At 50.2% G+C, this 15819-nt stretch overlaps 1 protein-coding gene and 1 long non-coding RNA gene across 3 annotated transcripts in view; both read right to left on the bottom strand.

Annotated features, from left to right (window-relative positions):
• Positions 1-2840: 2840 nt before the first annotated feature.
• LOC115069912 lies at positions 2841-7931 on the bottom strand. The gene is made up of 3 exons (XR_003849157.1): positions 7368-7931; positions 3988-4184; positions 2841-3701 (listed from the first exon to the last, which is right to left on the bottom strand). It is a non-coding gene; the product is annotated as an uncharacterized LOC115069912 (long non-coding RNA).
• A 5107-nt stretch (positions 7932-13038) lies between these two features.
• The window catches only part of Arhgef10 (Rho guanine nucleotide exchange factor 10), a gene marked incomplete in the record, with an annotated part of 130988 nt that continues 128207 nt past the window's right edge, over positions 13039-15819 (bottom strand). For both annotated transcript variants that reach the window (XM_017797486.2, XM_017797485.2), the window contains 1 exon segment: positions 13039-14801. In XM_017797486.2, coding sequence (XP_017652975.1) covers positions 14284-14801 — 518 coding nt within the window.

Genomic DNA, 15819 nt, shown 5'->3' with positions numbered 1-15819 from the left:
CACCCACTCACCGCAGCCTGAGATTGTGCCGTACGAGTGCGAGATGATGCTGGTGGACACAGGTAGAGACTGAAAACCTATTGCCTGATAGAGTCTAGACTCTGAAGAAAGTTCGGATACTGAAGCGGACCAACAGGTGGACTTTTCCTGGTGTCTACCTAAGGCCTTCCTCTCCCAGCGAGGGTGAAGCTGACGTCTCTGCAACGGAGGCAACCCGCACAGCCCTCCGAGATTGGTGTCCTGTCAGTAAATGCCGCTTTTAAGAACCCAGGAGCAGAGGACTGGGCATTCAACCCTTCTCTCTTCTGTTTTGATAGTTTGCCAATTAAGTTTATACAGTGAGTTCTTCTGAATTCCACATCAAGGCTGCCACCCCTGAGGACATCCTGTAAAAACTCTTCCCGTTCAGTTGCCAGGCACAGCCCAGGACTTGGATTAACTGAGGCAGAAAATGGGTTTACATTTTCTGTTGTCAGTTGGTTTTAGCAGAAACTGGCCGCTTTCAGGCTAATTTCCATTATACGTCATTATTAATTTCAGACCACCATACATGAGAGGTTCTTGGGGTATGTTAGTGCGTCTGTATTGCATTTCGATGGAGAATGGCTGCTCCATGGCTTCCCCGTGCCACCAGCACCCCTGCTCTGGATATTGCACGGCTTCCCCCTGTCTTCTCTACCCTTTACATGCTCCCACATCGGGACCATTTGGGCATCTACAGTTCCCCTGCCCCAAGGGATTTTACAAGGCTGTACACTACTAGCTTGTCCATAGATGCTTTCTGAAAGAATGAAGAAATAAATGAAGTGTTTGTTTCCCTGTTGCTGGAATAAACAACATGACCAAAGGCAACTTGGGGACAAAAGGGTTTACTTCACCTTACACTTTACAGCCCATCATCCTGGAAAACCAAAGGCAGGAACTTGAAATAGAAACCAGAGAGGAATGCTTGCTACCAGCTTGCTAGCTCTGGCTTGCTCAGCTAGCCTTTTGCCTTTTTTTATACAGCCCAGGCCCACCTGCCCAGGGATGGCACCACCCACTGGGATCGGATGGCACCACCCACTGGGCTGGGCCCTCCCACATCAACCAACAATCAAGAAAATGCCCCACAGACATTGCCCACAGGTCAATATGATGGAGGGAATTCCTCCGTTGAGAGTCTCTCTTATCAGGTATGTCTAGGTTTGTATCAAGTTGACAAAAACTATGACATGAACTAACTCAAAACATCCACCAGCCTAGTAGAGAGCGTAGTAGGTGTACCCCAGAGTTTCCCTGCTTAAATGTTTATGCACTCTAGTCTTAATAAAGTCAGTAAAAATTGCAGAGGTGTGTTCCTTGAAATTAACTGGAAGTTATTTGTACCTGTGAGGCCCTGAAACTAGCCTGGAATGTGGTCCTGTCAGGAGGAGTAATAATGTATGCCATTGTTAATCCTGCTGAGGGGAACCTCACAGCATGGTAGACCTGAGAGAGCCATAGGAAACTTCATCCCAAAGGCAGACTCCATGTGACCGAATGTGTTTACACTCTGGGTACAGGCTTCTGCCAACTAAGGTTCAAGCCAGAAGAACCTGCTGGGTTCTAGCAGCTAACTCCAGCATCAGAGCTCCATAGCTGGGCCCCCAAACATAGTTGCAGCCTCACCTCCTGGTTCTAGAGGTAGAGACAAGATTCTCTACCTCTCTACTTCAATCTCAGCACCCACCTAGGGATTAAAGGAGAGGCTATCTGCCACATGCTATGTGGTGGAGCCATCTTTCTCTGGGTAATATGCTCACACTGTGACTTCTGAGGCTACCATGGCCCCTGGGGATTTCTCAGCAGTTTATAGTATTCCGAAGTGTGTCCCCATGTAGTTGTCCTCTTCCACCCATAGCTCCAGGACACGTAAGAGGCAGGTGGCTAGTGGGTCACAATCAGGGTCTGAGCTCCCTTCCCACTCTCAGACGCCTTAGTTGGGTCATATTAGGATCCAGAGTGTGGTTTTCTTACATGTGCTGATGCCAGACCACAGGCAGCACCTAAAAGCTTTTTCTTTTATGAGTCAGGGTCTCCCTGTAGCTCCCCCCACCCCCAGCTGACCTGGAACTCGCTATGTAGATGAGGCTGATCTTGATCTCACAGGGATCTGCCTGCCTCTGCTTCCCAAGTACTGGGCTTCCAGAAGCCTTTCTAAGCCTCTAGGCCTTCATGCACTGCCTTGCCCCTAGCAATTAAAGTCCAATAACTGTCAGGAATGGAGCCAGTTGCTGTAAGTACTTCCAGCTTCTTGGCATACAAGCGAATAATTAGAAGATGTGTGCTGGTTTCAGAGTATTTATTGGTGCGTTTAGAATCCAACCCATTTTGCACAAAATGGAAGTTATCCCCAGGGACTCTGTTAAGTCAGCCTTCCTGACCCGACTACTCCCTGTAGTGAGGACTCGGCATGTGGACTCCTCTTGAACATTGTGGCCAGACTGCTTGGTTCATTTCTCCTCACACACTGCAGGCCTGAGAACCTGGTACTCTCAGGCGATATGCTGTGTGTCTGTGAAAGTCCAAGGCAATGGTGACGTAACAAGCCAGGAAATTTACTAATGTTAATCCTAGTAGACCATTTTAGGAAAATAATTTTAAAAGGAAATAGGATTTTAATAATTATTTTAAAATATTTCTCAAAAATATGTTCATAAAGTTAGAGCAAGTTATCTGAAGTTGAATGGGATTTCACATTCATAGGTAAATCAAACTTGTATTAATAATAGATTATAGAGAAACTTATTTTAAAAAGATTCTTTGGTATGCATATAAATTTACTATTTGTTAAAAATGAAAGCAAAGTTGCATACTAATTAAATGGGCATGCTTGTTTATTTTTATATAAAGAATTAAACCTTGGCTGAGTATTTGATACTGTAGGACACAGAACAGCTTCATTGTTTTTTAGAGTTGAATATTTTTATTTTGTAATTATCAGTGCCAAGAGTGCTATTTCACATAAATATGTGGTATAAAATGACAGAAATATGTATAGGTCTATTTCAGAAATTGTTGCAAATTTGGTCCTAATCCCAAGCCAAATTCACTAAACGATTTTTTATGAACTCAAGTTGGAAACTCAAACAGCAATTTTAAAAATCAAATATTTAACACAATCCAAATATGTACTAATCTGATTCCTGAGGGATGACAGCAGGACAGTGTTGAAAGTCTTTGTTCTCTGTAAGCAGACCAGAATGAACTTTGTACCTAAGTCAAAACACTGCAGGTCATAACATTAGCACCAAATCTGACTGGACATGTTTTATGCTATGCCATTGACACTGTGTGGCCTGGCTGTGCAAGATGTTCATGTTGTGTGTGTGCTGAACCAAGGCTGCGGTGCTTTGTGATGTAACACAGGTGAATGCTGCTGCCAGAAACACCTCCAATTCGTCACATTTTTAGTTTTGAACATTCTTTGTTGCTAAACTTTTGTGATCTCCACATTCAGTTATGTGACATCATAAAGGTCATGACCCACAGTTCAGGAAGCTGGGATTTACAGTTCCGCAGAATATGAGAAATATTACAGTGGCGAAAACTCCTTGCTCAGGGATCCTGGTAACTGGATCCGGGTCACGCGTCCCATGCAGGCAGCATTCTCATCTAGCCCAAAGCCTTGTTCTTATTTGTGATGAAATGCAGCCTTTCCAAATGCACAAAGATCCACGCTACAAAACACAAAAGAAGGCTGTGAGCACCAGTACAGGCCTAATACATGGAAGTGGCCACCCGTGCCCCAAAGTGCCATTTATCCACAACCATTTCCCCTCCAGCCTGACCATTTTTTGTTATAAGTTAAATGTTTGTTTTGGTGATTTGACAGGGTCACATGATGTGGCCCACAGTGTCCTCAACTCATAGCAATCCTTCAGCCTCTGAAGTGTTGGGATTACAGGCATGAGCCACCATGCCTAGTAGAACTTAAATATGCCCATGAGCTGTGGTTTGATTCACCTAAGATGGCAGGAGTCCTGTGTGTGTGGTCAGTGGCCAGAGCAGCTCCAGATGGACAACTTGGAAGAGGTGGAGATCCCTTCACTGCAGACGGCAGAGCCCCAGGGGCCAGCATGCTCTGGCTTCAGCCCTGTGCCGGGCCTGGCAGTCAAGGTACACGTTGTCACACAAATCCACTCTAAGCTGCACTGCAGTCACTAAGAAAAACATTGGCAATGGCTTTGATGCTGTGTAATGTTTAACGTAACAAAAATCCAAATTGAAAAAAGATACTGGTCTTAGTACTAACCCTAATATGACTGCAAACGATTAATTTTCAGGTCTTTACGGAGGCCACTGTGAGGCTAGAGAGAGGTCATGGGGTGGGCCCCAAGCTAGTATGACTGATGAATCAAAGGAAGAAGAAACGCAGGCACAGACAGACAACACAAAAGACCGGAAGACATGAAGCAGCCGTGTGCAGAGGCAACACTTGGATGTTCCATGGTGGGGGGTCCATGCCGTGGAACACTGAAAGCCAGCAGACACCGAAGAGCCGTCCCCAGGGGCCTGCAGAGGGAGGAAGGCCAGCAGGCACCTTGTCTGCAGGCTTTTGCCCCCAGTCCTTTGGGGGCATTTCTGGGGTTGTAGCCCCCTAGCTTTGATATTTTGTCATAGCAGCTGCAGGGCTTATAACAGATTTTTGAGCTGCTTGGGGATGAACCAACTTACCATATGTTTTTTTACATTTAATGCATTTACAGATGATTTTCAATTTACAGTAAAAGTGACATTAATAAAGACCATGTAAAGACTGAGACGTAGCTCAGTGGAAGAGCTCTTGCCCAGCGTGTTGCAAGACCTAATTCCATCTCTAGCACTGCAAAGAAATAAATGGACAAAAATAAAGACAAAAACAAACAGGTGAGCTTCAAAGCAGTCACTTTAGGACTGGGTTAAATAGTTAGGAGGGCCCAGACAGTGTGGTGTGCAGGCCTGCACATTGTTCTCAACGTTTAAGTCTCATGCTGTGCCCGTGCATCTGGTGAGGGTGACCTACATCATACTGTGTAACATGGCTGGGAGCCAGCATCCCTCTGAGATGACCCTCCCAGTCTTCTTCATGTCTTTCCAAAGGCCTCAGCTTGCAAAAGTGTCTGTAAGCTGGAATTTTCCCTTCAGTTTGTCTTCCCAAACATTATCTTAGGGCTGAAGTGGGCAGTGATTGTGAGAAGTTAGCCAGGAAGGAGGCTGGGCACTGGTGTTTGAAGATGGCCTAGACTGTTTCCATAAATGTAAGCAGAAATCTGACCACTTGGAAAATAATGCAAGTGTTCACAACTGACCAACTAGCCTCCTTCTGGCTGCTGCCTGGGATTAAAGGATGTTGGTTTGCAAGGTGCCGAAAAAAAACACTTTCAAAAAATACTGAGTCACCTGGACTGGCCTCCCCTGAAAACCCTGGCCTTTCAGAACTCCAGGAAGTCATGGCTGGCAGAGCTGCTGGGTAGAACTGGGCCTCTGCATTCCCTCTGGCTTCCCTTTCTGCTCCCAGCAGCCTGGGAAGTGGGGCAGCCTGGGCAGCCTGGCCGACTGCCCTGCTCTCCAGGGGAGCATGCCCCTCACTTCCTCCCCTGACGCCTCACCCCAGCACTCAGAGGCTGTGGGCCCTTCAGTTGGGGGAGTGGGGTAAGAAGGCAGCAGACTGGCAAGGAGGGTCTGACAAGCAGCACCCCCAACTGTCCGGAGGTGCTTGGCTTCCTGTCCCTAGGTAGGAGGCATGTCTGGCTCCTGCCTGGATGAGCCTCTGGCAGGCTTTGCCATCCTGTGTAACCCAGGGGGTGGTGCCAGCCTGTGTCCACTGGTTCCTGGAAAGTGCCTGGAGCAGTTGCCCTTCACGCTCCTCAGCTCTACCCACAGCTCTCTGCTGGGCCCAGGGACCTGAGGGGGTTGTGCAGGGTTAGTGGACCCCTGTCTCAGCCCAGGTACCCAGCCATGGGTGGTCAGTGGACTTCTGCTACCCCCACCCAATGAATACTTATCCCCCTTCCTTTAGACTTCTTTACTTCTACTTCACCCCACCTCTGCTGCACCTCAAGAGAAGCTTTCCTGACCTTCCTCCACCCAGGGCTCCTGGGTTGTGTTTCTGGAGCAGTAAGTGGAAGAGTTTCGGAATGCAAACAGGAGTAGATGGGGCCAGTTTCCCTTTACTGGCTCGGACAGCAGGATGAACAGGGGTGCCTTCTCCAGGGAAAAACAGTCATCCACAGACAGGATAGCGAGCCTCACCTCACCTCCCTCAGTGTGGCCCTGAGGAGCTGCCTGGGCCCTAGGCATCCACACATGCTAGTGAAAGTTCCCAGGGCTGCTGTTTGACAGTCCCTTTTAGACCCAAGTTGAGGTTTAATCCCCAGTGTGAACCCCAACTGGGCATTTGAAGTGAGGCCTTTGGGTAGTGGTCAGGATTAAATGAGACCTCGTGAGTAGTCCTAATCCAGTAGGACTGTGGCTTTATAAGGGAGGGAGGGACAACCCATGCAGATGCCCGGTCTTAGGACTTTACTGTCCACTGCAGGATGTGGCTGCTCAATGTTGAACTTCTGGCCTTTGGAATTACGACCAAGTCAAACCCTCTTCATCACAAACTTCCCCGCCCGTGGGAGTCAGTTACAGCCGTAGAAAAGGGCCAAGATGCCTTCTCTGGAGAAATCCTGTCCTTCCAGGAATCCAATGGTGTAGTTACCGTGAAACAGAATAAGCAAAAAACAGCCCCAGTTTGCCATTTGTGTAAGTCTAGATGTGCATATGTTGAGGTTGCTTAAAATAAGGCAGAGTAAGATGTCTGAGCCACCACCAGGACCTGTTCTTCTGGGGTGAGGTGGTGATCTGAATCCCCTTCGTTCTGGGTTTGCCATTCCATTTGGCTGAGGGACAACAGTGATACTGTGGGCAAATGGGCACGGGCCCCACCTGCCTGTCTGCATGCAAGTTCCCTTTGGGGGCTCACACAAAAAGGTTTCAAGCCTACGCTAGAACAGCAGTCTGAAGGAGGCACAGTGGGAGCTGGAACCCTTGAGAACCCAGCAGAATCCCATATGCTCACCACACGGAGAAATCCAGCCGTGGCTTTCGATTGGACAGTGACAGACAGGAAGAGAAATTCTCGCCCCAGCCCCACCAGCCCCACCCCCACCCGTTCCTGAATTGTCCCGACCTAGCTTTGACCTTGCAGGCATCATGGCCACCCCAGTCTCAGGATGTATGCATCTCCATCAACCCCCATGGATTTCCGCAGGATAACTCCCTGCACCATCCTCTCCTATCAAGTAGTGATGGCCAACTGATCTCCTAAACCACCAGCTGTCCTGGTGTAGTGGGGAGTCGGGTGGGGGGGGTCATACCTGGTGAAACCACAGACCCAGGCATAGCACAAGCATCTCAAGTGTCAACAATTTAAAAAGCCAATTGTTTCCAGTAGAAGTAGAGAACACACTTTTTCTTGCTTCTCTCCTTGATGAATGCCAGATGCCATAATCTCTGTAGTCTTTCACTGGTGGAAGGACTGGCTCTGGGTGTCTCCAGGGCTCCCTCTCCTTCCCGCCCTGGATCTCCCCAGTACTGTGTCCAGGCCTGTGTTCTGGAGCTTGTTTGAGTCAAACAGACAGGCCGGGGCCAGGCCAGCAGGGACAGCCAGGTCCTTAGGCTCCCCATCTAGCTGGGGACTTCAGGCGTCACTCACCAGCACCCAGTTCTCAGCTTCTTCGTGGATTATTGGATTCTAGCGCTCCGCCCTTCTTGAAAGGCCATGACTGGGCTCCACTGTGCAGGCTTCACTCCTCACACCTGATTTGAACCAGAACCTTCAAAACGCCCAGATTTTACAAAGGCAATTGGGATTCAAAGACCAGTTTCCTTACAGCAGTCCAGAGCCGTAATACCACATCCACGCTTAAGTGAACTGTGCGTGGTGGGTACATGGTGTCCCTGAATCTGGGTGGAGCTGCTTGGCTGTTGCTTCAACTCTTTTGTTTGCTTTGTGCCCTGGCCAGACATCAAAAGAGCAAGGAGCAGCATGCCGAGCCCAGTGCTCTGAATGCATCTTGACGGCCATTCCTGTGATTTCTATCCTCTCATCCCGACCAGGGAAGAGCTAAAAAGAGGGTGTCCATTCTTATCACATTGCTGGCCATCTCAGGACAGCTCAGGATTCTGACAGCCTTGTCAGCAGTGGCCACATGGCTCAGTCAGCCTGGGTTGAGGAGGAGCCAGAAGAGGGGAGCAGTGTTTATGCTCCCTGGCCCATGACTCCCAAACTCCCAGAGCCACGGGTCCCCACCTGCGCTGGAAATGTTACAACCTCATAATTCATATGGAGTTGGATTAGAACCACACGGAGCCCCCTGGGAACACAGGCATTCATGGGGTAGGTAGGATATCTTGCCTTGGTTATATAGACAAAATGCACATGCCTACAGGAAAACACATGTGACCCATATGGACAGAAGCCTTCAGATGCCCAGGCTTTCCAACCCTGCTTGCCAAAGAAGGGTTAATTCTTTCCCTGCATCATGAGGAGCACTGGCCTCAGGCCCAGGGTGACTGCCAGCTGCCTCTGCTCCCTATTTCCACTCCGGTAAACATTGTCCAACCAGCCCCTCATGGAAAGCGGTGGTTATTAGAGAAGAGTAAGCATGTGTGCACACATACACATGTATGTATAAACGAGTATGCAGACCTGTGTACGTGTGTGCATATAAGCATGCACATGGTGGAAGGGTGGAGGAGGACCAGAAAGGGGAAGTGGATCCTGGAATAGCAAGAACTATTGGAGTCCTGGGCCAGAGCTGACGGTGCTCCTGTGGGGGAGCTCTTGCTCTGTCTCCTGTGGAGACTATGCTTTAGGAAGCAGGGTCTGCAGCCCAGCAGAGCCTGAGGTTGTAGAAATACAAAGCTCTGAGCTGAAGATGGGAAGGACAGGCAGGAGCCTGACTTTCCCCCTCAGTCCCCCAGGGCATGTCCCTAGGGATGCGCTTGACAGACCTGATATATATCCACTGCAGAGGATGCACTGAGGTAGGTCTAGTGCACATGTCCCAACCCTGCAAATGGAGCCAGTGTTAAGGCTCCAGCTGGACTCTGTGGCTCTAATGGGTCACCTGCTTTGGAGGAGTCAATAAATACTGTGGACAGCCCTGTCCTATCTCTTTGATGGGGTGATCCCATGGCTTGAGGGCAATGCTAGGGACAGACCATGTTGAATGACAGGCTTCAGCTGACAGGTGGAAGGAAGGGAGGCCACATCCATGTTTTTTCAGTGTGAACAACCCACCCCAGGCTCCAGGGGTAAAGGCTCAATGTGACCAAGCTACAGAGCACCTAGCCCATCTCCCAGAAACGATGCCATCTTGAGCCCACAGGACATTCAGCCCTGCCCCGGTAAGGCCACCGTTAGTGTCAGGACAAGTGAAGCTTAAACTGACAACTGCACACATCCCCACTGGCCGAGTGCCCAGTGCCACTGTTGACGCCCTCTCTGCCTAAAAGCCACCAAATAGGCCATTCTGTCCTCCAGTGGCCTCAGGCTTTCCCTGCAGTGGTACAGGCACCATCTGGCGACCTGCTCTTGCATTCCACTCTGATTCCCGGATTGTGCTCCGAGCTGCTCCAGGTACCAGCTGCACCTTGAATAGGCTGACTGCCCATCTCACCCATACTCAGCTCCAAGAACAGTTAGTAATAGCAGCCAAAAGTGCAGAGGAGCAGGCAGCTCTCAGACTGGGCTTATGTCTCCTTAAATTTTATATCAAAACCTTACCCCCTCACTGTGATGGTATCTGGAGGTGGGGCCCTGTGACTAGTTCCCAGGGGTGGCGTGGGGGGATCTCATGATGGTGTTAGTGCTAGGGTCTTTGTAAGAGGAGATAGCAGATTTCATTTTTCCACTCCTCCCATGAGGACAGTGAGAAGTCAGCTCTCTGCAGGCCAGGAAGAGCCATCACCAGACTCCATCACACTGGTTCCATATCCTAAGGCATATCACAGCATGTCAGGAAAATGAACCTCTAAAATCTTCAGAGGTGTTTATCTCCCAGCCCTTGGCACACCTGCACCTTTCTAAAGAACAAGATGCCATCAGCCTGGTATAATCCAGGGGGAAACTGAAGATTCTTCTAGAAAGCAGATCCAACAGTGGGAAGAGCACACTGGACACTTTATACAAGCAATTCAGCAGTAGATGGTGTCCAGATCATGCTGGCTGCGTTGCTGTGTACACCTACTCCCATGACATTGCACTTACATCAGTGGCCGAGACTGGAGACATCGCCTGGTTATGTAACAGGCCCACCACTGCCTCTGTAACAACCTGTTTGCAGCAGTCGACCCCATGAATGACATGGAATGGAGGAAACTGGGATGTCCTTCAGTGTTGGGTGGTGGCTCTGGTCTCTGCAATCCCAGGTCAAGGGGCCAACCTTGACCAATAGAATGGCTCTACCCCACAGGTTAGGGAAGCAGTCTCCATCAGCTGCTGAGTCCACTCCTCCCATTTGTGTATCTGCAAACTCACAGGACCATGGTGTGGAGGACTTGGGCTGGGAGGGGGTCTATGAGGCCCCTCCGTGGCCATGGTGACGCTTTGCTGACCTGCAGCCATATGGGTTCCCCAAAGCCATACCATACCCACTGCAGTTCCCCCAGCACAGAGGCAGATCCTTAGGGGAAGGACTGGAGGAATCTTACATATGCACCTGCAGATCTGCTTCCAGAACCCTCCCTCCAATACACCTCCTCCCTTGTCGACCAGTGACAGGGAGCTCAGTTCTGCGGGGGTTCCCCATTAGCCTTGCCTGGTAAGGGCCAGCCACCACCATGAAGAACCGGAGATCAGGAACCCCACCTCCCAAGAATCCCTTCCTGCCCCAGGGAAGGGCGTCTCCCATCACCCAGGAGCCTTAGCTCCCCTGGTTCGCCTGGTAAGCCCGGTCTAAGACTCTACACAACGTGGAGACTCTAGCTCCTAGACTCTCACTTGGGCTTGCCTCCTACCCAAATTCAGGAAGCAACCCTGGTGACTGTCTGGAAGAACAGGAAGTACCCTGGAGAACACAGGGTTGTGGGTCAGCCTTCTCTTCTGCCCTGCCTTTATTCTCTCCAGGGCCTGACACCCTCACCGGGATCCCACATGGTCTGTTTCTGGCCTGGTACAGCCCACACCCGTTCTGTGTGGTGTTTCTTCTCCCCCCATTCACTGGACCAGGCTGAGCCCTGGAAGACAGCAGAGGACCATGAGGGGGCAGAGCTTGAGTAGGGGGGCCCTTCAGAACAGCTTGTCCTGGGGGTGGATACTGCTGGGTGGGAAAGGGGGCTACAGGGGGAAAATGCTGCTGCCACCAATAACCCAGAGGGACTTAGGCACCACATCAGCATTCACATACTCACATGCCCCCAGCTCTGGCTTCAGGACTCCTCTCTGTCACTGGGTACGACTGTGACACTGGGGACACTGGGCATCTGTGAGGTTGTGAGTGGTCTCCTTTGAGCCCTTGTTCCTGGAAGTCATTTTATCACACTCTGCCTGTGGCTAGAGCTAGCTTCCTATCAGGCTTCCTTGCAGGCCCTCCAGCCCTTAAGGTAGGCACTAGGTGACAGACAGTGGGGTGAGTTCACTATTATCCTTTCTGACATCCCTAATGCTGCAGTGTCGGAGACCGCCAACCGCCCTCAAGCTGCTGCACAGACACCAGCTGATTCTGCCACTCTGCCCTCAGGTGGATGTGTTCCTGTGACCACAGATGTGTTGCCTGCAGGATAGCCCAGGCAGTCTATCTGCATCTAGATGCCCACACTAAGAGCCATTCTGTGGGTACTGGAGGCACCAAAGGTCTGTGTCTGGGGACTCAAAAGATGAACATTAGGTGAAGTTGGTGATCATGCTTTGTGGGAACTCATCACCCCAGAGCAGCAAGGTGGGACAAAGTGACATGAAGCAGAGAGACGGGCAGATGCACCGCCGAGGTGCTGCAGTTTCCTGAGGGGACTCCATGATCATGTGGCTTGTACTAGACACACATGAACTGCCAGCACCCCAGCCGAGCTGCTGGTGACAGGCAAGAGAGGTAGAGCCTACCGGCTCCGGCCTGCTGGCATCCACTGGTCAATAGCCACTCCTCCCCATGGCATCCCAGGTGCCGTGCCAGGTGAGGTTTTTCACTGGTCCGGAGGCAACAGAGTCTGAGTCCATTGTACCCACCAGTTCCTCTGGGCCTGTGGCCACTCTGGTCTGTCCAGAGTGTGAATGGCTATGTTCAAGCCTGGCTAACCCCAGGCCAGAACCAGCCCAGTTAGGAAGAGGAGGCAGGGGCGCCACCTCAGCCTCCTTGCAGTCAGCTCTGGATGGTCTGGACACATACGGGCAAGGGACTGGGAAAAGTCACAAGCATTTGGCCTGTGTGTCCAGGCTGGCCATGAAGAGTATGCAGCTCTGCAGAAGAGACAGGGACAAGCAGACACTCGTGCTCAACGGTGCCTTTTGTCCTTCCTTCCATCCCAGGGCCTAACAGAGCTTGGCACACAAAGAGCTTGGGAGCTGGCTGCTCATTGTGTGTTGGCTTTAACATGTTGCTCTGTCCAGTGAACACCAACACACCTGTGTCCCTCAAGCTCCCACCTCTGCCCTGCTAGATGCTCACATCCAGCCTGCTTCTCTGTCAGTGGAAACCGGAGGGAGTGAGCTACATGACAGCTCGCTCTGTCCTTGTCCTGCACCCAGTGTGGAAATGCTTTAAGCATCCGCCTTCCAGGTCCACAAACTTGCTTTGTTCATCTCTAGTTCACCCTGTTCTTACAAAGCACAGACGTGTTATATGAAACTCACGGCACCGTGCACCATGCAAATTGGAAACGCAGGAGTCCCAGAGGGTCAAAGGCACCTGTGGGTTGGCTTCCAACACATCGCAGTCTCTGCAGCTGGCCACCGATGCCCAAGCTGAGAGGGGAGAGGAACTGCTCCCTTCCCCCCTGGATGTAATCACCTATTTGTATTTTATGGCAGAAAAAGGCAACATGCAAAACTGCATTCTAAAAAAAAAGTCTTTATTTTATCAAATAAGATACCAGCTAACAGTTTGAGAAAGCTTGGGAATATATATGCAATTCAGAAAATATCTGGCTAAGTCAAAAGTTAGCATTTTTAGTCGTTTTTAAAGTGCTGAAAAGTTTGTTCTGGTGAGTATCATCTGTCTTAGGCTTTTTTTCTTTTCCTTTTCAATTCTTGTCATCCACCTAGCAAAATATTGTAGAGATACAGGTGGAACAGACAGAGTTCACGGGTGATTCACGCCTCTGGACATGGGGATCTGGCGATCTGGCTCGGGAGTGCCGAGTGTGACTCTATGCATTCTTTTTTGGGGGGGGAGTCACCAGCATGGCAGGCAGTGGGGGCAGAGTTCCATGCCAACAGCAGACAGGGCTGATCAGCACAGCCACTCAGGATGAGTGCTCAAACATGGGTGGCACTTGGTCAGCAGGTGCACAGAATTTTACAGAAGGCTCTTCCCGCACAATCCCTACATGGGTGCACCTGCATAGGTCCCATATAGATATTAATACTATTTTGCACAACTTGGCATTGTTGCTAGAATCCAGATGTTGAAAGAACATTTTGGTTCAAAGCAAAGGTTATATGTAAAATGCTATAGATAATAAATTGACTAAAGTGCTGTTAATTTGATAGAAAAATGCGTATAAAAACTATTTGTTAAAGGGTACAGTACACACAATCAGTTAGCCTTGGAAAACTCTGCTCACTTGCAAACAAAGCACCCTAACTGGACTGGGATGTGTTACCTGGCTTTTTAACATGTTATAAATCTTATTCTGGAATTAAAAAATATAGAATTATAAATAACAGCAGTGAATCTGAGTCAAGTACGACGGTTTTAAGGGTTGTTAATGACCGTCTACACTACCGGATGCTACCTTTCCCATCAGCTCTCTAAGACAATGATGTGGCCTTCAGTGGAAGCCACGCTGTGCTTTGCATTTCAGGTAGACGAGGCAGCAGACTGTGGCACTATCCAAGAACTTGACTCAACGGCTCAAAAGCCACAACCACTCTACCTCCTTAGCGAGTCTAGACTCAGTTGTGCTGTGGGAAAACAGGGGTGGACGGCAGGCAGCCACGTGACCAATGCACATTTCTTCCCACACTGTTTTCAGTTGGTCCCTGTGGTATGGACGTAGCCTCGGCACTCAGCCTGCACCCAACTGAGAGCCTCCCTGGCCTAACCACCCTCATGCCAGAAAGTGCTTTCTGGCCTATGTGCTCATCAGTGGAATCTGCCACACCATCACCGACGACACCAGATCCTCCTGGGATGGCTGCCTGGCCTTCCGGTGCACACGCCGGTGGCCCTGACCCCCACATACCACCAGTGCTGAGCTGGCCTTGGCTCTCCTAGAGCGCTGTGCCTTGTTCCCCGAGGAGGCGCTGGGGTCCTTCAGGAGGTCACACAGGCTGCTGTCCACAGATCTGTGGTCTAGGGAGCTGGAGCCGTGGGACGGGCTCAATGACCCTGAGGATGAAGACTGGTCACTCTTCTGAGTCATCAATCCCAGAGAGTCTCCCAACCAAACGGCTGTGTTGGGGTTACTCTGGCCCAGGCAGGAAATGCCCTCCTCGCCAGGTAGTGTGTCCTTGGGGTCTTCATCCTGGGGCTCGGGACCAGAAGGCGGGCTGTCCCTGGCTCTGTTCTTGACGTTCTTCTGCAGTGCTGTGGCCATGACAATGAACTTGACAGGTCCGTTATGGGCATGGTAGGAGACCATGCCTCTCCCTGAAGGAACAATCCAACAAAGGTCTTTAATATTAAACATGTGTGACTGCACAAGGAATCAAAAAGGGCAGAATTCACCCCTGGCACCCCGACCCAGGCAGCTGTTGGGCAAGCACCATCACACCCAGATAGAGGAAAAGCACCTCCATATCATGTTCCCATGGCTTCAGCCCTCTGAAGGCCTTAAAAGTGACTTTCCAAAGTACAGAAACAGGGCTTCCTCCTCAGAGCTCAGTTCTAACACTCGCACTGTACTTTTGAAGAAACACAATAGCCATTTTGTGGCTCGGCATGAAACACTTCACTTGTTCTATGCACGTCTCTCACTTTCCTTAGTCTTGATTAAGAACAAAAGCTGCAGCGTGTCAGTGTTCAGAACACGGTGCCTACGCTGCTGGCAGCTCCTGCCAGTTTTCATTGCAAAAAGCTTCTGGGGCCTGAAAAAAAATCATTTCTATAGTTTTTATTATAAATTGGGACTTTCAGTCTGTCTCTGGGGAGTGTGACTTGTTCATTCTGGGTGTCAGAGACATCTGGAGGGCCCCTGGCATCGGCTATGTGCATGGCCTCCCTGGCATTGGCTGGATTCGGGGTGCCCCCCAGATGATAATGACCCAGACGTCCAGGTATCAGAGCATGACAGGAAGCAGAAAGTGCTGAGAAAGCAGTAGCCCAGGAAGGCCCACTCTGTGAGACCTCTGCAGCCAGTGCAAAGACCAGAAACTAAAATCTCTGAGGTGCAGCCTGGTAAATAAAACAGAGATCAGCGTGGTGGCAGAGGAAGAGGGTGGGAAGACCGGCTGGAGAAATGGACCTATAAATGAGGCGCCACATCCTCAACCAGGTAGCAGGGTGTGGCCGTGATCCCATTTCTATCCAAACAGAGCATATGCGGTGCTTAAAACAGAAATTTAAAAATGAATGAGGGTTGGGGCTGGGGCTCAGTGCTATGTATGCCAAGAGACAGTGAGACCCTCGAATTTGATCCTCAACACTGAGGGAGGGAGGGAAGGAGGGA

The sequence above is a fragment of the Nannospalax galili genome, unplaced genomic scaffold (genome assembly GCF_000622305.1).
Source record: "Nannospalax galili isolate Female #2095 unplaced genomic scaffold, S.galili_v1.0 scaffold134, whole genome shotgun sequence".
NCBI classification, from domain to species: Eukaryota; Metazoa; Chordata; class Mammalia; order Rodentia; family Spalacidae; genus Nannospalax; species Nannospalax galili.
Note: the sequence above shows the minus strand (reverse complement) of the source record. Positions and strands in the feature narration are given on the sequence as shown.